This window comes from Alternaria alternata (assembly GCF_001642055.1).
Source record: "Alternaria alternata strain SRC1lrK2f unplaced genomic scaffold CC77scaffold_48, whole genome shotgun sequence".
NCBI classification, from domain to species: Eukaryota; Fungi; Ascomycota; class Dothideomycetes; order Pleosporales; family Pleosporaceae; genus Alternaria; species Alternaria alternata.
In genome coordinates this window covers 27,951-50,861 of record NW_017306237.1, presented here as the reverse complement: position 1 = coordinate 50,861, position 22,911 = coordinate 27,951, and the positions used below count along the sequence as shown (strand labels likewise).

General features: G+C 49.6%; 11 protein-coding genes across 11 annotated transcripts; 3 read left to right on the top strand and 8 right to left on the bottom strand.

Annotated features, from left to right (window-relative positions):
• Positions 1 to 13: 13 nt before the first annotated feature.
• On the top strand, positions 14 to 190 carry CC77DRAFT_951349 (hypothetical protein; the record flags this gene model as incomplete). The annotated part of the gene is made up of 1 exon (XM_018535373.1): positions 14 to 190. A coding segment is annotated over one exon (177 nt), but the record flags the coding sequence as incomplete, so codon positions are not given.
• A 1,292-nt stretch (positions 191 to 1,482) lies between these two features.
• Positions 1,483 to 2,156, bottom strand: CC77DRAFT_1100899 (hypothetical protein; the record flags this gene model as incomplete). The annotated part of the gene is made up of 2 exons (XM_018530100.1): positions 1,667 to 2,156; positions 1,483 to 1,593 (listed from the first exon to the last, which is right to left on the bottom strand). Exons 1-2 carry the CDS (start codon positions 1,838 to 1,840, stop codon positions 1,483 to 1,485), a joined length of 285 nt encoding a protein of 94 aa, XP_018378704.1. The 5' UTR covers positions 1,841 to 2,156.
• A 770-nt stretch (positions 2,157 to 2,926) lies between these two features.
• On the bottom strand, positions 2,927 to 3,313 carry CC77DRAFT_1068033 (hypothetical protein; the record flags this gene model as incomplete). The annotated part of the gene is made up of 3 exons (XM_018529068.1): positions 2,927 to 2,945; positions 2,994 to 3,124; positions 3,191 to 3,313. The coding sequence occupies 3 exons, from the start codon at positions 3,311 to 3,313 to the stop codon at positions 2,927 to 2,929; spliced, it is 273 nt and encodes a 90-aa protein (XP_018378703.1).
• Positions 3,314 to 3,671: 358 nt separating this feature from the next.
• On the bottom strand, positions 3,672 to 4,196 carry CC77DRAFT_1026779 (hypothetical protein). The gene is made up of 2 exons (XM_018526324.1): positions 3,972 to 4,196; positions 3,672 to 3,911 (listed from the first exon to the last, which is right to left on the bottom strand). The coding sequence occupies exons 1-2, from the start codon at positions 4,098 to 4,100 to the stop codon at positions 3,708 to 3,710; spliced, it is 333 nt and encodes a 110-aa protein (XP_018378702.1). The 5' UTR covers positions 4,101 to 4,196; the 3' UTR covers positions 3,672 to 3,707.
• A 1,030-nt stretch (positions 4,197 to 5,226) lies between these two features.
• Positions 5,227 to 5,802, bottom strand: CC77DRAFT_1014971 (hypothetical protein; the record flags this gene model as incomplete). The annotated part of the gene is made up of 3 exons (XM_018523932.1): positions 5,227 to 5,298; positions 5,382 to 5,555; positions 5,623 to 5,802. The coding sequence occupies 3 exons, from the start codon at positions 5,800 to 5,802 to the stop codon at positions 5,227 to 5,229; spliced, it is 426 nt and encodes a 141-aa protein (XP_018378701.1).
• Positions 5,803 to 7,294: 1,492 nt separating this feature from the next.
• On the bottom strand, positions 7,295 to 7,654 carry CC77DRAFT_1068030 (hypothetical protein; the record flags this gene model as incomplete). The annotated part of the gene is made up of 1 exon (XM_018529067.1): positions 7,295 to 7,654. One exon carries the CDS (start codon positions 7,652 to 7,654, stop codon positions 7,295 to 7,297), a length of 360 nt encoding a protein of 119 aa, XP_018378700.1.
• Positions 7,655 to 8,222: 568 nt separating this feature from the next.
• CC77DRAFT_1068029 (hypothetical protein) lies at positions 8,223 to 11,419 on the bottom strand (the record flags this gene model as incomplete). Its single annotated transcript, XM_018529066.1, has 2 exons — positions 8,223 to 8,324; positions 8,387 to 11,419. The coding sequence occupies 2 exons, from the start codon at positions 11,417 to 11,419 to the stop codon at positions 8,223 to 8,225; spliced, it is 3,135 nt and encodes a 1,044-aa protein (XP_018378699.1).
• On the bottom strand, positions 11,128 to 15,438 carry CC77DRAFT_675553 (hypothetical protein). The gene is made up of 4 exons (XM_018532719.1): positions 15,268 to 15,438; positions 11,952 to 15,212; positions 11,375 to 11,900; positions 11,128 to 11,324 (listed from the first exon to the last, which is right to left on the bottom strand). The coding sequence occupies exons 2-3, from the start codon at positions 15,167 to 15,169 to the stop codon at positions 11,522 to 11,524; spliced, it is 3,597 nt and encodes a 1,198-aa protein (XP_018378698.1). The 5' UTR covers positions 15,170 to 15,212; positions 15,268 to 15,438; the 3' UTR covers positions 11,128 to 11,324; positions 11,375 to 11,521.
• Positions 15,439 to 15,652: 214 nt separating this feature from the next.
• Positions 15,653 to 16,249, bottom strand: CC77DRAFT_1068027 (hypothetical protein; the record flags this gene model as incomplete). Its single annotated transcript, XM_018529065.1, has 1 exon — positions 15,653 to 16,249. One exon carries the CDS (start codon positions 16,247 to 16,249, stop codon positions 15,653 to 15,655), a length of 597 nt encoding a protein of 198 aa, XP_018378697.1.
• Positions 16,250 to 16,539: 290 nt separating this feature from the next.
• Positions 16,540 to 19,464, top strand: CC77DRAFT_1068026 (putative zinc metalloprotease; the record flags this gene model as incomplete). Its single annotated transcript, XM_018529064.1, has 2 exons — positions 16,540 to 17,924; positions 17,973 to 19,464. 2 exons carry the CDS (start codon positions 16,540 to 16,542, stop codon positions 19,462 to 19,464), a joined length of 2,877 nt encoding a protein of 958 aa, XP_018378696.1.
• Positions 19,465 to 19,856: 392 nt separating this feature from the next.
• On the top strand, positions 19,857 to 22,785 carry CC77DRAFT_1014968 (hypothetical protein; the record flags this gene model as incomplete). Its single annotated transcript, XM_018523931.1, has 3 exons — positions 19,857 to 20,097; positions 20,168 to 22,694; positions 22,755 to 22,785. 3 exons carry the CDS (start codon positions 19,857 to 19,859, stop codon positions 22,783 to 22,785), a joined length of 2,799 nt encoding a protein of 932 aa, XP_018378695.1.
• Between the last annotated feature and the right edge of the window lie 126 nt (positions 22,786 to 22,911).

Here is a 22,911-nt window from a genome sequence, read left to right as displayed (position 1 = left end):
TTACTAATAATAGCGCCTTCTAATCCTTAACAGCTACGCTAGCTACCTTACGCTAGATTTTTTAGAGTATTATAAAGCTAAACGCATTATAGTTATAGTGTACCTACTATATTCTACACACAGTTTGCAGCTGTTAGATATTATGCTCTTTTCGCTACTCTTAAAACACTACACTAAGGAGCTTACCTAACGCCTCTAGCGTACCTAGGGCATCTTAAGGATTACTAAACGCAACTTCTATAGTAACTTTTAGCTAGCTTAGAGCTCTATAATAACTTACAATTTTATATTAAAGAGTTTTTAAGCTACAGGCGTATAGCTAATAGACGCTAATCTAGTACTTTAACGCTTTAATAACTAACTACAATAATAAGATAATAAGCTAAGAATAAGGGAGCAAGGTAATAGTAATACCTAGCCTTAACTACGCAAAATTTTTAAAGCTGCAGTAGCTAACAAGGCTAAATTTAAAGCTAAACAGCTGTCCTAAGGCCTACACTTACTACAAGTTAATAATAAGCTTCTCTGCCTCTAAAACGCAGAGCTTCGCGCTAAACTTAACCTTATAAGATCTTAACTGTCTAAATTAACAACACTAACTACTTAAGAGAGCAACAATTAGCACAGCAGAGCTGTATTCTATAGTCCTAAGAAGCTTGCTAGTCTCCGCGCGCGCAAGGCCGCAGAACTAGATAAAGCTGTAGAGCAACAACTCTAAAAAACTTATAATAGAGAGAGAAAAGCAGTAGAAGCAGCTAAGAAAAAGCGCTCTTAAGAAGCTGTAAAGGTAGCTTAACAATAAACTAAAATTGCTAAGGATACAGAGTAGTTACAGCAGCGTAAGAAGAAAGCTGCTGCACAAGAACTTAAAAAGCTACAATAACAAGCTATAATACTAAAAAAAACTTATAATACAGTAAATAAGCGTAAGCGAGAAGCCTTAGCTAAGCTAGTAAAGAAAATAACAAAGTGTTGTCGTGTTGTTGCTCTATTAAGTTAGGTAGTTAATAGTCTGCCTTAGGCGCCCTCTCTACCTAAATTTAGCCTGCACACCCGCTAAATTAAGATACTAGCGAGATACAAGTAGTGCAAACGCTTTAGTAGCGTCTATATATTAATACACTAAAAAATCTCACGATAATAGCTTTTGTAGGTGGCTTAATAACCTTATCTTTTTTGTCGTCTGATCTTGGTGGGGTGGCTCGTTGACTGAACTGGCTCGTTGGGTGCGCACGGACTGTAGCGAGGGCCTATCAGGAAACGCCAATCTCTATCTCATATCCATTCAAGTCATCCATGAACGCTAATCCCATGTTCAACATCCCCATAGCAGAACCATCACCATCCACCGCCGGCCGAAAACCGCCACTAAAGACTGTTGTCAAGAACCTTTTGTTTTCCTAAATGGCAATCGTACCAGCTGTTGCATCTCCGACCTTCAGCAGCTTATAGTCATGCGTTACCGGCAGTTTGACCAGCCGTCTAGCAGTTTGTGTAGCCGCAGTTGGCCTTGCAGAATCCGTCAAACAGGCGGCAGGTATCCGCACGGCAAGTCTGGTCACAAGCCTGAGGGTTGAACCAGCATGACTTGGACTATTTGGCAAGTTTCTATTAGTAAGAAGTACAAAGTGGAGCAAGGAGGGGGATATGGAAAGGATGTGCTTACAAGACGGCACTTGGTAAAGTTGTTGTCGCAGTCCCGGCAGTTGGGCTTGTCGACTGGTGGAGGGGTGACTTGGGGTGCGGCGACGGGATCGGCAACCGGGCTGGGGTTGGCGAGGGGAGTGGCCACGGTGAGGGCAGCGAGGGCGAGAGTGAGGATGGAGGTTGCGAATTTCATGGTGTTGAATTTAATGAAGTGATTTGGTTATGTGGGATACGATGGCTGTTCGACGGAATTGAGGAGATAGTCTGGCGCGGATTAGAAGAAAAGAGAGAAGACAAAGTAGTGGTAGATGTATGCTAGAAGAGGTGAGGCTGCGGTTAGGCATCGAGCAGGTGAAAGAATTGTTACACAACAGTGGAAAGGTAGTGATCTGTGCGACAACGTACATAGTGAAACGGTTGCTAGCGGTCGAAGCGCGGCTGGCTCAAATGGTTTAAACAGTATCGAGCAAGGATAGCTGTGGGGATTGCTCGAAACAAGCTGATGACGGATTCAATGTTCGGATATCCCGACAAATTGCTAGCAGAAAGGACGAAGGCGGTGATGATCAACTGCAATGAGTTACCTAGAGCCATACCATATGCTATCAATGCGAAGGAGACTTGGAGATCACATCTCAGACAAGGAATTTGAGCAATGACACAGAGGAGGAAGAGGATATGTGGCTGCTCTTGGATTCTACGTACTCAACCCTGATCTCTAATCACCGCGGTATCAGTGATTGAATCTGCAAGCGGCGACGGTGTAGCAAGTAGTACATATAATGAGAATTCCATAAGCACTTATAATCGATAGATGCTATGTACTCAGTAGAGGCTCAACGGTACACTTTCGCGGTAAGGGAAATGTGATAGTAGCGCTCAAGCTTCGTCCTCCCATGTCAAGAATCCAATACTAGAGGACATTCTGACGATAAATGCAAAGCAATTAGTGAGTTACCAGCTGAGTTGAAGCTCGCGGTAGACAAAAATCAAAGTGGCCTTGCCAAATCAGCAAGAGGCATCTTTCTCGATTGGTTGACTCAGTCACTTTCAAAGTCAAGAGCTCAGTCATTAGAAAGTCATGATTGATATATCATCTAATCTACCATTACGGACGACCAAGTATCGTGTTCCTTAGTCCAGTCCTTGCTCCTGTTCCCATACCCGCAATTGCAGAACATATTCAGCATCCATCGTTCTTCATCTCACCCTCAGTGTTGGCCAGTTCCGTGCGCACCACTCGTTATCGTTTGGAGGTGAATGTTGATCGCTGAGTACTCTAGTTCTCGTCATGGCCGCTAACCTTTGAGTCAGCGAGTGCGTCATGGTTGTCCAGAAGAACTTACGGCCTGTTCTTGCATTTGGGATAGATGCAGGTTGGGTGGCACGGCTTATCAAAACCCTTAGGCTTGAGATCACACACCTCAAGTTCGCAATAGGTTTCGCAAAGCACGGTACGATCAGATGTATCGCATTTCTATTATACAATTAGCTTTCTGTGTAGAATGTGCACTAGTGCTTCCATGTGAAAGTGTTTACTTACATGCTTGCAAGGCATGTACACGTCCCTGCACGCGGCGCAGAGAGCGTCGTCGTTCTTCTTACTACCACCACCGGCAAAGGCGACAGTGGCGACGGCTGCTAGAACGAGGACAGTGAGCTTCATGTTGGCAAGCTTGTTGTTGTGGTTGATGTTCAATTGGTTGTGATAAAGTGTAAACTGTGTCCTGAATATCGAGTTGATGGTGGAGTTGGAGGAGAGAAATGGAAGGCAAGATCGCAGAAATATATACTTGGTGGATAGGTGAGAGAGAGCAGCGACGCGTTAGGCAAACAAGCGGGCTCGCAGCGTTGTCGACGAGGCTTCATTGAGAAAAGCACAGCAAGGTGAGTGAGCGGTAAGTGACCGGTGGTTGCCTAGAGATTGGGTTTCATTTGTGTTGTTTGCGGTCACCTGTACTCAAGGCCATCTCTTTGGTAGATGTATTTGGTCAGCTATTTGTGATTGGCACTCTTCTATAACATCTACCTATGCACCTACAGCGTGAGAAGTCTAGCTTTCATTCGCCACGAGAAAATCCCTTATCCTCATACTTCCCCCCTTTATCAGTCATTCGGCCATACGCAAAACAGGAACCCTGATGGAAATAGCAATTGTGCCAGCACCACCAGCCTAGGTGGTCGTCGTCGTTGTTGCAGAGCTCTTCCGCACAAGCGGCATCCCAAAATGGATCGAGGTATGGCGAACGAGTAGGGTTGTGTCGCTTGATCATAGTTAGTGAGCTAATAGAGATAGTGGATGAGTATGTGTGAGGGGAGCTTACGAGCAGGCAATCGTTCCACTCGTATCCGCACTGGTTGCAACTATGCCAAAAGGGTGCCTTGTCGACAGGATCTTTGTTGGCAAGGACTGTGGAGCCAAGCGCCGCCATGAAAACGGTGATGAGCTTCATGTCGGCTCTGGGGTGCGGTTTGGATAACGAGAATGAGCTTTGGGTGATCTATGTCGGCTCTGAGGATAAGCAGAGATGGCGCAATGGTTTGAAGTCGATGAACAAGAGCGAGAGGTGAAAGGGAGTGTGCAGATTTTAACACATGCTGCCGCTAGCTTTGTGGGTGGACTGACTTCCATAGTGGGCAAGAATTCGTAAGGACAGTGGCGCCGACCGATTGAACTACAGGTGGCGAGATACAGACACAGGACTAGTAATGTCGACGTATATCTAAGCAGTAATGTGTCTTGAAGATGTTGAGATGATACCTGTGCTCCCTTGCTCCAAATAAAATAAAGCCGATTTCAATGCTAATTGGTTTGTATCACGATACTGGAGATCGGTTGTAGAGGAGTGCTATCATACGAATGTTCCTGGAGTTCTTACAAATCAATAGATTATTGCGGGGTTTTACATCAGCAACATGTTATCGTCTGCGTATCAGACACGTCATAGTTATCTTCTGCTTCTCGATAGTGTAAGGCACGTAAGGTCGCTTAAGTCATATATATCATAATAGCCTCGTTGTCCACATTTGGAAAGCATACGTTGGGCATTTGAATTGATATCTAAAACCTTGACTAACAAGCCCCGAAGTTGTGAGCTTGCAAGACCACTCATCCAAATCTCGAAAACGCCCACTAGCACCTGTTCTTTTGTGGATCAATAACGGAATCTGCAGCAGAACCTTCAACAAGTTTATCATATTGGCATAGGCGGTTTACCCTTGAATGCAAAGACAGTGAATGATATGATGGTATCGCTATTCTGATCACTGTGGTATTTTCTTGGAGCAGTTGTGGCGATTGTAAGCTGTCGATGGAGGAGCGGTTTCAAAGAGAGATTGGATGTGAGAAAATTAGTGTGGTCGATGGTTCCAAGATTTCTCGTCATTGCAAATGACCGTCACCAGATGCGCGCATTATTCTTATGGATTGAGAGAGCGCCTCCATTTAATTCTCAAGTCGCATCACTAGATACAGAAGACCATCAAAGATGAATCGTGAAGAAAGCAAGAGCTACAACATCCCGCCTCTTTCGATTAATAGGTGCATGCTTCCTAGCCATAAACTCTTTGCAAGCATATCTAGGTGGCTAACCTTGTGAACCATGTTGCATCCCTGTCTCTCTGCATCGGTGGCTTCGAATTACCGGTGGTCTTTGTACTCATTATCCATGCAGCTTGAGGAACGTTGAAGTTAGCCAAACCCTCCACACTGTTGCTTTCTGGTGATCAAGTACCTGACTATGCCATTCGTCCTCTCCCCATTTCCCGGTATGGAGCTTGCATTGATGCTTCGTGCACCAATGTACGCTCGATTCGGCCCATTGCTGGCAGAGTGAGCGGCATTCCTGGTTGGGATAACGGAGGTCGTTCCCATGCTCGTTTCCATACTCCTTTCCGTTGGTGCAGTCCTGTTGGAAATGATTAACAACCTTAAATCGGACACGAAAAGGCTTCAGAATAAGATTAGATACGTACTGTGTAGCACGCCCAGTAGTGTCGATGGCACTGCCCGCATTCGCCCCAATCCCCTTGTCTGTACCCTCTGTCATGCTGTTTACCACCCTCTTGGTATTTCCAATCTGTACCAACAGCAACGGTAGCGAAGAGCGCGAAGAAGCTGAGGAGGAGGAGGAGGAGGAGGAGTATGGATTTCATTGCGGAGTGATGATTGATCTCAACGGAAAAGGTGAGTACAAAGCTATGATGCTGTTGATGGGTGGAAGGCCGTTGGAGTATAAGAGTGATGGATTGATGGATTGATGCTACGGAGGATGCTGACTATATATCAAGTACGCTAAGGGTTGTGGCAGGTACCAATAACAAAATGAGATGGCTCCTTCTTCAAAGGCAACGGTACTACCACATGAGCTAGCCTCTCTTCCAATGTTGCCAGCTCGACGCGAAGGAGAAATATGGTGTAGAATTAATCCCGCAATCGGACCAAATTTTTGCGACCAACAGATCTCAAAAAATCCCAAAGGATGCCAAACCACTGACATAGAGCCCACTGTATCCATAAAAGTCTGCAAGCATAAGGTAATAGTCAACCTGGGGCTTACAACTTTGTGTTCCGAAATACGCTTTTAACTGTTAGTTCGTACCGTCTTTTCTGCGCCACCTGGATACAAAACGTCTCGCGCTGAGTCGTCATTATGATACTGCTGTCCAAAATTTGGAAGCAATGGGTCACCGTAGATTGGCTGTGCCATATGATCCAACTTGACCCACACACCCTCCTTGGTTGAAGAATAGTAAGCAGACGCTGAAACCATTTGATGTTCGTGGGGGCGAAGACTACCTTCGCCCTCCCACATGTTATCCTCATCCTCAGGGCCACCGCTGTACGGATCTAAGGACTTGCACTTCAGATATGGAGATACTGGGTAGGCAGACCTCGGTACCAGATCTCGTACCGGATCGCCGATACCGGAAAAAACGCTGATGGGCTGTGTGATACGTCTTTCTGGTCGACAAGCGCGACATGACTATGATCCCGAGATGCCCGTTCTGCCGAGGGTTTGATTGGTAGCTTCTATTGTGCCACGTCGTCAAGTCGTCTACCTTTTACTGGCTAATCTTTCATTGCTTTTTGAATCAGCTACCTGAATGGTTGTCTCTCTACTTCTTCTCTTCTGCCGCGAGAATTGTAAGAGCTTCGAACGCAAAATCTCTACAATTGTCGCTTTCGCAGCTCATTATTGTAACGTGGCGGGAGCCCTTTACATCATTTTGTCTTTTTGTGGAGTCATCATAGTCTGTATCGTTTCTCAAAACCTTTCATTCCCTGCTCTTGGGTAAGTTTATAACTGATTCCACCGTGATTGACTGTAGCAGATGGTGTGCGGCTGGTTACTGAAGAAGTTATATAATCCAAAGAAGTAGGCCCGTTCATTGAGGCATGGTTCATTCCTCTAGCTGGTTTCTGAACTGGATCTAGTCAGCTACCACTAAGAAGACTAGCATCACTCGGTTATCAAACATAGGCTATCTGGCTTACACTCATGAAAAGGAGACTGAGGAGAGTTGTCCGTGTCTATGAGTAGGCTACAGTCGTTCATTTGGATATCGTTGTTGTCACCTGCAACATGCTGGTCCTCTTGAAATCGCCTTAAGCCTCCATTCACTCGTCATCTCGCAATTTTCCCGCTTAATTGTTCGGCTGTGAAGTTTCTCCGGGGATGATCAATGTAGCTTCCTCTTGAGGCACATCACCATAATTGTCGTCATGGTAGCTGTCATTGCCATCACAGCACTCATCGTCTTCGTTTCCTTTGTCAACGTAAATGCGGTCATTGTTGCTTCTATGATTGCCGTCATGATCACTGCTATGGTTGCTAGCACGATTGCTTGCACGATCGCTCTTCGCATTAGATCGCGTCGACGCAGTGCTTGAAGCTCGCTCCATGTCCAGGTTTTTACTTCCAGTAATTTCAGTTGAAGGTGATGCTACATCCTCGTGAGATCCAGTCGTGTCTGCATAATCGTATTCCAAAGTACCATCCTTCATGGCTGACAGCAGAGCTCATGGGTCACTATCGATGTCAACCATCCTGTTTGGATCTATTGTTGTAGTAGTTGGAAGGGCTGATGATTGGTGTGCGCTTCTCGGAGAATCATTTGATAATTCATTTGCATCGCTCATAGCTGGCTGGGCAGTGTAACCTACAGAAGGCTGCATGTGGTCATAAGACACCGAACCCACTGACGAGATTTCAGACGCCATGCCTGCTGCAGGCTGTAGAGAATCATAACTTGGTGGGTTTACTGGTGGAGCAGCCATTCCTATCGAGGTGTCTAAAGGATTGTGAGCGGAACTCCTTATCAACGGATCATCCGACGTCGACAATGTGGTCTCCGGTAGCCTCATGGGTCGATAACCTAGCCTCCTGGTCGGAGAGACAATAGCATCACGTTGGAGATAAGATGGCGTCGACGCGTTGGTACTCGACGATCGACGAAAAGGATTCGTGCTGTTCAACCTATCCAAAACGCTTGGATCGAAGCCTTCTGGTACGTACGGACGTGGCTTTGACGGATCGAAAGGGAGCGACGAGGCGCGGATGCTGTCGTAACCACTAGATGATATCGATGGTCTGGGATAGGACGATGGCGAAGTGGAATTTGGCTTCTGCAATCGGGGCGAATTTGATGCATCTTGGAACTTCGATGCGAAGGGACTGTTATTAGTAGCGACTGCAGACGTCCAAGCCGGTGATTGAATCTTCGACGTGTCACCAACCTTGTTTGCCATATCTTGTAATGCAGCCCGCTTTACCGGATCCGAGTTGAAGTCCGCCATCTTTTCGAGAAGATTTTTGGTTATAGGAGGTGCTGGTTTGAGTCGAGGCTGGACGTCACCTTCATCGAAGTTTAAAGATACTGGGCCGTTGTAGCGCTTTTTCGGCATCGATTGCTGGGCTGGAGCTTGTAGAGGCGAGAACATGACGGCTGAGGACGTGGAAGATCCCGTACTAATGCCTTTCCGATCTTTCCGAGACTTCGGTGTCAAAAATCTACCACCCTCTCGCTTTTCTGGTCGATCGATGCTCTCCATAAAGTCCAGAATCTGACTGTCAGTTGTGCAGCCAAATCTCGCCGCTTCTTCCCTTGTCGCGTCAGTGATTATCAGATCGGATTCAGTACCATCGTCTTCAGGTAAGGATGCGCTAACGCTATTCCCCTTTTTACTGGGGTAAGCTTCTTCGCTGACTGGCGCAGAGTTATCGATAAGCTCTCTACCTCCATTCTTCAATACCGGTATCTTGCGATCCATTTCCTCCATTAGCAAGTTCGCTTCAATCGTATCAAGGTCGGTGCTGTCAGGTGGATCTGACAACGTTGATTCACTATCAGAGTAGTCGAAACGGAAAGCGGCATTGGATCTAGTTTTGGAAGCAGCGACTCTTGCGCTGAGATCGTCATCCACGCGACCTTCTACTTCATTTGCAGCAATATTGTTCTCTTCCCCAACTTCCCCTTCAAGTTCGTCTCGGGGCTCGGCACCTTCGGCTTCAGGATGGAACCAATCGACCCCTTCTTGGGCATATTGGAAGTTTTCGTGATTCTCGCCGAAAAACTCATATGCTGCCATGTCGACTTTTCGAAAGATTTGGCATGGTTGCCCGTATGTTGTCTCTAATGGCCTCATGCCCGCGGATCGATGAGGTGGGTAATCGGGGTTGTCGACGATCTGTCTGTCTTCCCAGAGCTGCACCAGGCGCGTTTTGGGCCTGATGTCCGTCCAATTGAGACCATCGGTATCGGTATTGGTTTCATCGTCGACGGCAGTCGGGAGCTGAACATCACCTGGGGAAGTATCTGGTGAGGTCTCAAAGTCGTGGTCGATACCGTGTGTCTGTTGATAGTCGGTGTCATGGTTGTTGTATTCGATCCTCATAATCCCCGCGGTAAGATCTCCGTGCTTGTCATCGGCTCTACGAATGTCATCATGACTCTGGTTTCTGATACCTGGTAGTTGCACGTATCCATTCAAAGGCAAACCAAGATCTCTTTGTACATCTATTTGCATCTGTTTATCTTTCTTCGTGGCCTCAATCTGTGCAAGCTGTTCAGTTCCGAAGTCATCGATCTGATGAGATGAAGAGACATTTCCGTCTGAGTCACCGGAGCTTACATTCGAAAATGGGCTGTATGTACCCGACGGATCGATAGGAGGGTCTTGCGCAGTCGAAGATCTCGGCATGTTGGGAGAGGAAACATGACCATTGGCACTAGCGTAGATGCTGTCCCAGTCATCATCATCGTCAGTGATATGATCTTGCCCTCCCTCCATACCAGATGGAGTCGTAAAACCCTCATTTGGTTGACTGTCTGCACTCTGAGAGGCTTGAATCGCTTTCAGCAATCCAGTAGTGTTGAATTGCGCTGATGCAGATGCATTGCAACCAGCATTGCCCATCTCGGCTTCGCCTATGATAGCTACATCAATCATTTCACTGTCTTCGTCGTTTTCCATCATGGTAGTATCCGCAGCGGCAGCAATGGCTCCGCCAGCGTTGGAGAATGGTGCCGCTGAAGTAGTCCCACCAACCGTGGATGCCTGAAGACGTCCATGTGGCTCAGAACAATCGCTGCTATCATCGCCGCCATCTTCATTCTTCGGGTCGTTCGATTCAAGTTTGTTATCGGAGGTATGAACGTCATTGCTGATCTGGGTGTCGAGAACGATCTCACCGTGAATGCCCTCTCCACTCGAAGAACACCCTACCATGTCACCCATCGATATCGACGGATGGGCTACAGGTGATGGTTTATTGGCGTCAAGTTTTTCACCATCTCCAGATGATTTGTCAGAAGTAGGCCGGTTCCCACCAGTTCCTCCATCTTCTTCCTCAGGTTCATCACCATTTCCTCCGCCCCGATCAGAAGCCTCTTCGTTATCTGTACCTCCCATTGTTATATCGTCTCCAGAATTTGCTGACAAGACTTTCAGCTCCAACATATCAGCACCATTTTCCGGAACACCACTCATAGGTGTGTCGATCACATTACCATGCTCGTCTTGAAAGCCGTCTCCAGCAGTTGAGGGTATTATAACCGGATCCACATCCATGAGAGTCCTTTCAACCGGTTGTTCCGTTTTAGTTCCTGTCTGCTCGTTATCATCGCAGTTGTCGGTAAGCGGAGGTGCTTCATCGGAGGCCGCCTGTACCGAAGTAATGGCTTCATTTCGTTTAGCTCCACTCTCCATCTCCTCGTGCAGCTGTTTAGCTGCCGCCAAATCTTCATCGTCTAGTCCTTCAGTTTCGTCTATGGGCTCTTCCTCAAAGGTTCTGTCATCGAGACCAGTTACGCCACCGCTTGAGCTAAATTCTTCTTCATCGTCGCTGTCTCCCTCATTATGTTGTCGGCCTTGCTGTTGACCATCCGCCTGAGCGTTCTCCACAAAACCAATCCTATCTTCTGTACCGGTATGCCCCAGCTCGCCAGCAAGCTTGTCTTCGTCCAGTGACTTGCTTGGACCGGGAGATGGCTCAGCACTCTGGACAATAGATGCTGAGACCGTAGGGTTTGGAAGACTTGATGATCCCTGCTCGCTACCCGGATCCATGGCCGGCATACCAGGTTCGGCCAGCCCAGTCACGGGCGCGAAGGCAAGCTCGTGGAAAGGTGTTCTGTCTAAGACCGCAGGCGTCGTCGTGGTTGCGATTGGGGTACTGGTCTCATGATTACAATCCCCTTGCGGTCTGGAGTCTGACGAGCTTGCCATGAGGATAGGGAATGCATCTGGATTATCAACCTCTGTTGGCATTTCATTTATGCTGACGATGCGCTCTTGCGTAACATCAGGTGTTGCCGTTGGAGCAGATGCAAACAGAGAACTGGAAGAAGTCGCTGGGTATGATGAATCGGCTCAGACTGGAGAAGACGTGGTCGAAAGAATAGTTGTGGTCTGAGGAGCAGGTGCGGCAGGCGTAGCAGGAGTGAACAGAGGAGCAGGTACGGATGTAGTCGTAGATGGAAGTGCGGAAGCGAGAATCGAAAGATTGGTAACCACAGAAACCGCTGAATCTTGAGCGAGAGGGGTCGGGACAGACTCAGCAAGCGGCCTCAAGGTAGCTTCTGATATTGCTGTCGCAGGCATCTCTCCGCGCAAAGCAGCCTGATACTCCCGCTCAGTATACATGTAGATTGGTCGAAACGGCTGAGTAGTGTTCCACGCTTTTCTGGTTGTCTGTGTTTCATCCTCGTTGCTCGGCAGCTGAGTAGTATTCGTTCCAGATATCAAGTCTCTAAGCCTCTGTAAATACTCGGTATCAGTGGGAATTAAGGGCTGATCTTGCCTTGTGATTTCAACTTGCGATCGGAAACTCGCTTTCTCTTGCTCTGCAGCAACCCTAGCCTCTTCGATGGCCCTTTCTTTTGCTGCTCGCGCTGCATTGTTAATGCGGAACCAATCTATCACTGACTGCCACCACCATCCAGAAGGCAAAGGGAGAGCGACAGACCCAGGCTCACTCATCGCCAGTCTGGCTGGGGGGTTAGGGGGTGCTTCCACAGCCGGGTCTTCAGCCGCCGGCATGACATCGAGAAGCAGCTCATCAGCAGCAAGTACTTCGTCGATAGGTGTTTCATCGACAAGTGCTACGTTAGCAGGTGTTTCATTGGTAGGTGCCTGAATCTCAAGCGGGAGGTGTATTAGTATGGCAAGAATGGTTATCAGAACGATGATGTAGTCTTGCGTGCAACCCAGAGCTCCGAAGGTGCCTAGGATATAAACCGCCATGAAGCTCACAGCGAAGCTTAGGCATGAACGAACCTTATGTTCGGGGTATGCTCTGGCGGCGATGACCCATCCTGCGGTGCAAAGGACAGTGGCCAAGACAATGGCTATGGCGCGCGGAACCCACCGCCAAGCTCGGCCTTGACACCAGTTGCTATGGCAGCTCAGATCAATGTAAACTACGACAGGTTCAATGTTTGTGTTGTAGAAGAATCTTGAATTCGTCGAAATTTTTCCAAGGGCCAGCGAGACCATCGCCCAAGTGTTTGAAACGGAGTCGGATATCATGCGCGTCAGTAGTCCTACTGACCATCTTTGGAATGTTAAAGCACGTTTAGAAGTCGTCAGCATCGCCTCTCTACTTGCGTGAGCGGTCGTCATTGATAGTTCTGCTGTGCAAGATTGTACAGTGTCCCAGATGCGGCTGAGAAGCATGGGACACAATGGCATCAACACACGTGCCAAAGTCAGGGTGACGATCAACATAGCACCGGTCTTGAGAGTGGGAACAGCCCATTCTGTCATAACTTCAGACACTTTCTCAGCGCCCAGAACGATGATAGTAAGCGACAACCAGAAGCGGTCTCCTCCGAGTGTAGGGTGCCATGGAGCAATATGACGATCGTGCGCGATGCGGTTGTACCTCTCTTGAATCCGAGCTCGAATAATCCGAAGACCACGGGAAACAATTGGTATGTGCATGAGAAGCACAGCGATCGAGAGGGCCCCATATTTCACCACGATAGCACAATGGTTGATGGGCAGAGACACGCCGCCATTGATACCTTTAAAGCACTCGAAGACTTGCTGTGGATGGCTGGCAAGGTATACCGTAGCGGTGACAGCGGCGTAAACTGCTACATATGGCCACATCGCCTCCTTTACCAACCTACAGCTTTCGAAAACTGAGCGAGAGGCAAAGCTCAGTATCTGTCCGTAGTACGAATGAAGCAGGTATATAAAACCTGTCGTGGTGAAGACCAAGATGAAATCCTGGACGTAATCGCTGAACCAAACTACAATCAAGGCGGCAACGGTGCCATTGAAGCCCTTGTACAGACGAAGGCGATTTGCTTCCCATTGAGTTAGTTCTGCATGTTGGGGCAGTCGAGTGATCATCTGGTTAATCGTGATCAACAGGACAATGAACACCAACCCAATGAGAACAGCATATGATACCCGGTCGGCGATAACGTGGTCGGCATGTTGCTTTCTCAAAACTCCGGATAGAGTTTCCTGCCATTGACGAACAAATCCTGTAAGATATACCATGAAGGAGGAGATGGATTCCAAAGAGTGTCTGTACATGGCAAGGAATGAGTACCGCAAGGTCGGCCAACGGAAATCGAGATAAGGGAGACACCCAACGACAACTGTACACAATGTAGCCACTAGAGTGGCATATAGATCCTGGTCCAAGGGATCATTGCCCGCAAGACCTATGCTTGTGGCGATGAGAATCGAAGGCACTAATATCAGCACAATGTCTAACCAGCTGATGAAGTTGTTGTGGTTGGATGAGGCAGTAGGCTCTCGTTCCGCACGATGTGCCACATGGCTCTGTTCAGACGCATGTCGGCTTTTAAAACTGGACATACTTTCGGATTCCGCTAGTAATGGCGAAGCGTGGAGTGGTTCGCTGGACTGTCTCTCTACTGACGTTGTGAAGACTGGGCGATGTTCTCCAAGCCTGGAGAAATCATCCAAAGTCTCAGATAGGAACTGCTCAGATGGTAATCGACTGGAGGTCGTCTTTGACGAAGGTTTGCGATCCTTGTCATCATTTGAGGGAGACTCCGTCTTCTTGTAGGACTTGGACACAGCAGGCAAGTTATTGGCGACCACTTGGAATAATGTCCGAGAAAGCTTTTGCCCAAATTCACCAGAGTCTATAGATGTAACACTGCTGTATGCAACACTAGCAGTTTGTTTTGTCGCTTCGTTGGAGAGCCGTGGGTCGTCCGGTGTGAAATTTCCGTGAGTGGGTATTCCATACGAAGACATGTTCGAAAATACTGTAGAGACCATGTTTGTACAGTTAGAGGCTTCTTTATCTGATGCGGATGAGTCAGCATCAACGGAGTTACTAGCAGATTCGCCTTCCGGCTCCGAGGATGTATCCAACTGTGCTGAGGTCTGAGTACCAGACCATCTAACAGGGCATCGCGATGAGCTTGCCGCTGTTTCGTCTGATGCGGCGATCAACGAAACGGAGGTCTTGATGGATGGTTTCGGTGCGTTATGATCGGAGGATATGTTTGGTGTTTCCGCTGGCACGGCTCCCAAGACCTTGTTGACTACATCCGGCGATGTCTTAACCGTAGCGCTGGATGCGGGTCGGGCTTGAAATGAGCTGCTCTCTGTCGATGTGACAGAACGTACAGCTGGAGAGTCGGAGTCAGTATAGGCGGAATTGAATGGCGCGGAAGAATCCGATACTTCAGGTTCCACACGGTCTCTAGATGTCAGGATTGCTTCGGAAGCCAGCGGAGGAGAAGCAGATCGCGTTATGACAACGACGGCTGGCGGGGGATTTTGAGAGAATGTCGCACTGACTGTGCCAAGTGCTTCGCTAGCGACGGGTATGGATCCAGCGACAGGTCTAGTCGACTGCCTAGGCTTTTGACACCAGAACTTGGCTTGCTCAAACGTTGGGACGTAGCGTGGCACAGCAGCAGCAACTGCACCCACAGCGTAGAGACCGGCTGCTAGTTCGGGTTGTTGACCCCATAGATCTGCAAAAGCTTGCAATGCGAGGCCTGGAAGAGCGGCGGCCATGGTTTGTGACTTCGCGGGATCCAGAATGTATGTGTATCGATTTTGAAATATCGTCAGTATGCACGCCTGTAATACTGTACTGTGAGGAAATGTCTTACTAAGACGAGCTACACTTGACATGCACAAAAGTCGAGAAGATGCCACACATGTACTCAGGGGCACAAAGCAACCTACTTGAGTCGTGGCAGACAAGCAAAGACACAAGTGAAAGGAGGATAACCTGACATCAAAATGAAGTTCACTCTGTTGTTGTCCGCCGAAAGAATACCACCTCATTGTTGTGGTCAACGAGACAAAGAGTGCGCAAACAATTGGTCGACGCAGCATCGTGGCATGAACATCGCTTGCACCTGGGGATGACCTGCGAGTCGCGCAGCTATCGGCATACTCAGTAGTGACAAGGTTCTATGCCAATTTGAAGTTCTAGCCGCAGAGGCGATTGACCCTGAGACACTCGAGCCTTTGACGTTGAGATGCATCGTCTCAGGGCGTAGCTTTGTCTGCGACAGCGATCAATTCCCATGCTCTTCCCCCAACCAGCTCGGCGCTCTGCTCCTGGACATGCCAATCTGCGAAGCAAGTCTTGTAGTCATCCCAGTCAGCCTTGGGACCGGCCCATATGACCCGCTTCACACTGCCTTGACCATGTTCTGCCAGATATTCGCGCACCAGCCCCACGCGTCGCGGGTAAACAAAGAGCCAAGTCGTGGCTTCCGCAGCGAGCGGCTCGAGGAAGCGCGAACCGTGAACGACACGATGGTTTGAGGGAGGCAGATACTGGTTGGAGCTTGGCTCTACTTCGACGCCGACGATGTGGTGCGCGTGAGGTTTGACGATGAGGTAACTTTCGAGCAAGCCAAAGCCGCTTCCGATGGATAGAGCAAGCGATGGGGGTTGAGGAAGGAGCGACGCGAAGTATACGATGAGGGGTTTGCTAAGAGCCAGGCAGCATCCCGAGTAGGCTGTAGGTGTTGCCGTCAGTACTGGCAGTTCGGCGGCGGCTTCTACTATGGGGGACGCCTCATTGTCGAGAGCATCCACATCCGGCTGGAGCGGTGGCATGCGAGCCTCGAGGCCCATGACAAAGTAAGAGGTGGTTCTTCGCAGATACCAAAATCAAATGTGTACCGCGAGAATGCGCGTATCGAATCTCCGACTTTGGCCAATATCAGTGTGATGGTGATGACATAATGCTTGGCGTTTCCTTCTCTGCTAAGCACACATGCGGCTAGCGCCTTGGAGCTATGATCCATCACATGCAATGCACAAGACGCGCCCCGCCATAGCTACAACAACCGAATCCACCGCGTCTTGCGTCATCTTCGTCTACCAAGAGCTTTTGGAAGATACGTGGCTCCACGAGAGCTGCCATGGCCCGCCTTAATCCCTTCTCGTTTACCCCGGGGCCAGTCATCTTCTTTACCACCGTTGTCTACGTGGGCCTCTTTGCTGGCCTGCTCGTTACCCACCTGACGGTACCAGACTACCCATCTAATCCGCCAGCCGGCATCAACCTCACCGAAGCTTGGGGCGACCTACAGCACATTACCCGCCGCTTCCATCCCTACAACAGCCAGGCCAATGACGATGTACGCGATTATCTACTTACACGCATCGAGAGCATCGTCAGGTCCAAGGACCTGGGAGAGGGCCAAGTCGAGCTGTTCAATGACTTGACCTCCAATGCGACCTTTTCGTCCGGTAGTACCTCTGTCTACTTTGAAGGCACCAATCTCATCGTCGCTATCCGCGGATCTGACGATGACGAACCCTTCAACTCTACTGATCGTAGTTCGGAAAATGGCGGTGTGCTTGTGAATGCCCACTACGATTCTGTGAGCAGTGGCTATGGTGCAACTGACGATGGCGTCGGTGTCGTGACGATCTTGCAACTTCTCTCATACTTTACAGAGTCCAAGAACTGGCCCAAGAGAACTGTGGTACTGCTGCTCAACAACGGCGAAGAAGACTATCTAAATGGCGCCAAAGCTTTCATGCGAAACCCGATATCTCAAGTCCCCCACACGTTCGTGAACCTTGAGGGGGTTGGAGCCGGTGGCAGAGCTGCTTTGTTTAGAAGCACCGATACCGAGATTACTAGGTTCTACAAAAAGTCCAAGTATCCCTTCGGGACAGTCGTGAGCGGTGATGGATTCAAGAGGGGCTTGGTCCGGAGCGAGACTGACTACAAAGTCTTCCATGGCGAACTCGGGATGCGAGGTCTGGACTTTGCGTTTTTGGAGCCAAGGGCACGATATCACACGATTGAAGATTCTTCACGCGAAACGTCAATGAACTCGGTCTGGCACATGCTTTCAGCAGCTCTAGCCACGACATCTGGACTGGCTTCCATCACTGGTGACGAGTTCAGCGGCCCAGAAAGCCTCGACAATGGCAGGGTCAACGCTGGAACTGGTAGTGACGGTGTATGGTTTGATCTCTTCGGAAGGGTTTTCGTTGTGTTCAAATTGCATACTCTGTTCGCTTTGTGTGTTACTTTGCTAGTTGTTGCACCTCTTACACTGATTGGCCTGACTTTTGGTCTTTCTAAGGCCGACAAGAACTACCTATTAGCACGTAAGGCCTACGTGCATTCATCAGACGACGACAATCCGGTGCACCTCTACGGCTGGCGCGGCTTCTTTCGCTTTCCTATCATCTTTGTGTCCGCATCCGCTGTTGTTATTGCATTGGCATATCTCATAGTCAGATTCAATGCTTTCATTGTGTATAGCAGCCCATTCGCTGTTTGGAGGTAAGTCATCCATGATGCCGCTTGATCTTGTACTGACAATCTCGACAGTATGATGCTCTCGGCATGGGTCTTTGTCACGTGGTTCCTTGCCCGAGGAGCCGATGCTATGCGACCATCTGCACTTCAGCGTATGTACGCCTTGATCTGGCTTTTCGTCGGCTCCTTTGTCTTTCTCACTATCATCACGGTGTTCGTGAATGACTACCAGATTGCTGCCGGTTACCCCGCGCTCTTCTACTTTGCGGCAGTGTTCGCAGCCATCCTCCTTTCCTACCTTGAGCTCTTCCTTGCCCCAAGCAAATCAGCATATGCTCGCCACTTCGAGCAAGAGAGTGAATCGCGACGCAATTCAGAGTCTGCAAGCAGGCCTCTTACGGGCAGCACCACTGCAGCACGGTCTGATGATCGTCCTGTGGGAGACGATGACGCCACCGAGACCACCTCACTCTTACGAGGCGATCGACGCGGATTTACAAGATATGGCGGCAACAGGCGAGACTCCATCAGCGAGGGAGGCGAAGATCATGCACAAGGACCCCGGCAAATAGATCTCGGCAACGTGTATCCTGGAGAACAAGAGTGGAGCGGCAAATTACCGAGCTGGATCTGGATCGTTCAACTTCTGCTGTTGGCGCCTATCGTGATCATCTTAGTTGGACAAGTTGGTCTGCTTCTTACCTCGGCCCTTTACCAGACGCCATCAGACGGTAATTCGACCTTGTTCATCTACCTCGCATTCGCAGGGCTTACGGTGCTGCTGCTCGCGCCAACCGGTCCTTTTATCCACCGCTTCACGTACCACATCCCCACCTTTCTGTTCCTGGTATGCGTGGCAACTGTCATTTACAACCTTGTGGCGTTCCCGTTCAGCAGGGATCATCGCTTGAAGGTGTATTTCGTTCAGCGAGTTAATTGCGAGACTGGCGACAACATTGTGTCCTTGACCGGCTTAGACGGCTATGTCCAACGCATTGTTGGCGAGTTACCCAGTGCGCAAGGCAAGCAGCTTATTTGCACGACACCCGAGGTCGCGACGCGTAAGGAGCTAAAGCAGTGCGAATGGCAGGGTCTTGACGCTAAAGTCGTGCCGAAGCCAGCGCATGCATCGTCAACCCGCAACAACACATACATCAGCAAATGGCTCGATTATTCGATCCAGAAGGGCAACAGCTCCAACAAAGCGATAATACGCGTTGTTGGCCATAATACGCGCGCATGCCGCATTGTTTTCGACTCGCCCATAACAGCATTGAGCGTCGCCGGCGCTGTTTCAGACTCTCGCTTTAAACCCGTCGGTGCGGACGGGGCCCGGGAAGTGCGACTGTGGCATCGCGAATTTGGTCAGCCCTGGAACGTTAGCGTAGCTTGGAACGCCAAAGAACAATCGAAACTTTCTGGAAGGATTGTGTGCCTCTGGTCGGACGCCAATACAGGCGACATCCCTGCTTTCGATGAGGTGCAGCACTATCTGCCTGTATGGGCAATACCGTCCAAGATTAGCGATGGCTTGGTCGAGGGGTTTAAGCAGTTCGAAATTTAGCTCAGTGAGCTGTAGTTGCGGGGATCCCTGTTGAATCCCATTACTTTTGCTGCGATATCCATCACGGATGTAGTCGAGCACGGCGTCACAGGGCACCTGCAACCCCTCATGTTATCTGCGCATTTATGCGGGCTTGCTTCCCCTTTATCTTACCAATGCCCCGTCTTGTTCGTCTTTTGTCTGTTCATGTCTTTTTTGGAGTCTGGTGGTATGATCTTTACGGCGATTGCATCCGGTACACCCAACGTATAGCATTTGACGTCAACCTTAATGAACTCTATTATCACCGCGACCCAGGCATCTCACCCCGCTTCACTCTTCGACTCGCCTAATTCAAACTCTCGATTCCACGTCTCACCTCCGAACCGTTCCATAGCTTGGCTCGTGCCAGAATGCTGAGAGCGTTTGACGAAGCCCAACATACTGATCAACGTTACCCGTTGTCCACGGGTACAGGACCTATCCCTGCTTTATCACAAAGCTTTCTTTTAGTCACAGGAGAGACTATATCAACATCTTCAGAGCCATCTGCCTTGTCTTCGACATTGTCATCCGCCCTTGGCTCAACAACTGCGTCAACTGTGTGTTCCGCCAGCAACCCATCTGAGCTCGCGTGGCCAACAACCACATCAGGTATGTTTCCAGTCTATTTGTCTTTATTGCGCGTCTCCGACGCCACAACGGCCAACTAACGTCGATCAAGGCGACAGACCAGTCACAAGTGGCGTCTACCAACTTCTCCGCAGCACACGCAACACCGGAGCTTTCAGGGTCACATCGGGAGTAGATTCTGCGATCGACGTTCGCCGCAGGGTGTTGGATTTTGCTTTTGACTCGCCCCTTTCTACGATCATCGTCACAGCCTTACCAGGCACATTTCTCCTCGTTGCACGCCAGCTTCCAGATACCTGGGCGAGCAGACATCAAACGTCTATTGCAAACGCGTTGCACTTCGTCGCACTTGCCAGCTGCACGAATCATCAATTCGAAGCCGGAGACTTGTTAGTACTGGTTTTTGTCATGGTTGCGTTTGACGTGTTTCAGCGGGTTTTAGCGGCGGGCGCTACCAACCCTGACGGCGAATCAGATCTCCAACCCCGCTCGCCCTCGCCTTCCGAAACTCTCCGCAGCCAAACGCGCTCTGATCAGGCCAATGCGAGTATCGTGTCCGATCTTAATACAGCAGCCGTCGAGGATGGAGATTTCGAGCCAATTGAGCCATCTGTGTCATCACAGTCAGGGACATGCGATACAAAAACAACCACCGTGGACCCCAAAGATAGCGAGATCCTGCGACTGCAACGGTCGCTTACTGAATCCAAAACAGCACACAAGGCTCGTGAAGTCCAACTCCGTGTCACCAAGGAGGAGCTTCATAACGCACGCGATGCGCTCAACCAGACCTTCGCGGAATACTCCAGCCTCCGCGAACAGCTGAAGATTATCAAACAAAACTTGGGCCGGGACCATCAAGCTGTAGTATATCGGAAAGACATTGAGCTCTTTGCACTTCGAAAGGGCAACGAGCAGAAAGACAAGAACATCCAAGATCGCGACAACCAGCTGGAAGAGATGGCCCGGCAACACAAGACTATCATGGAAGTCAAAGACGCCCAGTTGAAACTGATGAGGGAGCGGCTGATCTCCATGGAGCGACAGTCAAGCCCACGGGAATCAGAGGATGGAGAGAATGCACTCGAAGTGAGGCTGCTTCGAGTCAGGAAAGGCAGAACCTCGCCGGAAGTTGAAGAAGACAAGGACGTGGTCATTGCAAAGCTGCAACAACAACTGGCCTTCAATAACAAGAGCAACGAAGAAGTCGTCAACCAGCAAGCTGAACTACAAAGAGCATGGGAGATGGCCAAGAAGATTCAGAAAGCCTTGAAGGAGGAGCGGGAAAGGCATACACAGACGCGAGAGCAGCTAGAAGAGGCCACGGTCAAACTTGCGGAAGCGGAGCCACAGCCCAGGAGTCGGGCCGGCTCTGTTGTAGGACGACTACCGACGATTGATGAGGACGAACACGACAAGGACGAGCTCGAAGCCATGTTCAATACTACTCAGCAGGATAACCTCCGACTATATGCTGAAGTGGCCGCTCTAGAAAAGCGACTGAGCGACGCCAATGCACGTTTGTTTGCAGCAATGCAGGAAGTTGAGTCCTTCAGGGTGCAGCTAAATCAAGAGAAAGAGGTCACTGAAGACATGGAAACTGCGCGTCCCAGCGTAGTACACCGTGTACACTTCCAGCGCATGGAGGGTCAAGTGTCTGAGCTACGGGAAGCGCTCGCTAGCAAGGACGAAGAGATGGAGTTACTCAGAAACACCATTGCGGAGAAGGACCATTACGTCAAGGACATACAGGGCGAGCTCGATGCAGCTGCCAGCTTTCACACACAAGATCAAGACGAGATCGAACGCTTGAAGCAATCGATCGACGAGCTGCAAGCGACAAAGTACCAGCTCATGCTCGATCACGAACGCCTTGGATCGCAACGTACCCGGCAGCGCGTCATCTCCACGGAGCGTACTGATCGTTCATCCGCTCGCTCAAGTGGTGCGACACTCATCCAAGAACTGAGTCCACCGCTGACGAAGCATGCAGAGGAGGCGCCACCCGTGGAGACTCTACCAACCATGCCGGTAGTACCAGAACGCGAAGGAAGTATCCAAGAAACACCCCAACGACACCTCCGCAGCAAGAGTTCGCCAAAGGAATCATCGAATCGCTGGAGCTTGATGTCGCACGACGTCCCACCTGCTGAGCTGAGAGAGCTGAAGAGCAATCGCAGGAGGAGTCTAGGTCTTAAGGTTATGATGCAGAAGATGGTCAGGAAGAACCAGGAGGCTGATTCTACATCCACTGAGGCTGTGAAGACACGGGCTGAAGAGCCTCTCAAGAGAGAAGAGTCTAAATTGAGGCGCGTGCTTGCACCCAAGGATAAGAACCTGTCTATTCGTCCTTCTACCGCTGCATCAGCCATTGCGTCCAAGCCTGTCGGTGCTCAACCTTTTGCTACGCCCAAGACCTCGCCGCTACCTCGGGCTGTGCGTCCGCCGAACCCGAGACGTAATTCTCCAGCTACCCCACGGTATTACGCTACCCAGAGCGCGACGAACCAGGCAACAACCCCAGCTGAGACGGAGAACGTGGAGAAGAAGGAGAGACCTCGCAGTGCGATGGGTGTTGAGCCGGCAAGACCGAAGAGCCGGTTGAGCTGGGGCTCTACGTAAGTCCATTCCTTTAGCGAACGGTGATTTTGTAACAAGAACATGCTAACAAAGACCAGGAACAAACTCAAACGACGATCATTGTACTGATGACAACAAACATGGTGTGGCATTTATATTCAGGCGTTCAAAATGGGATTTCGCGATATCCAGTGCGCATGAGTTGATGCTTTCCGGATCGATGACTCGAAGAAAAATTTCATTGGGTTTATAGGG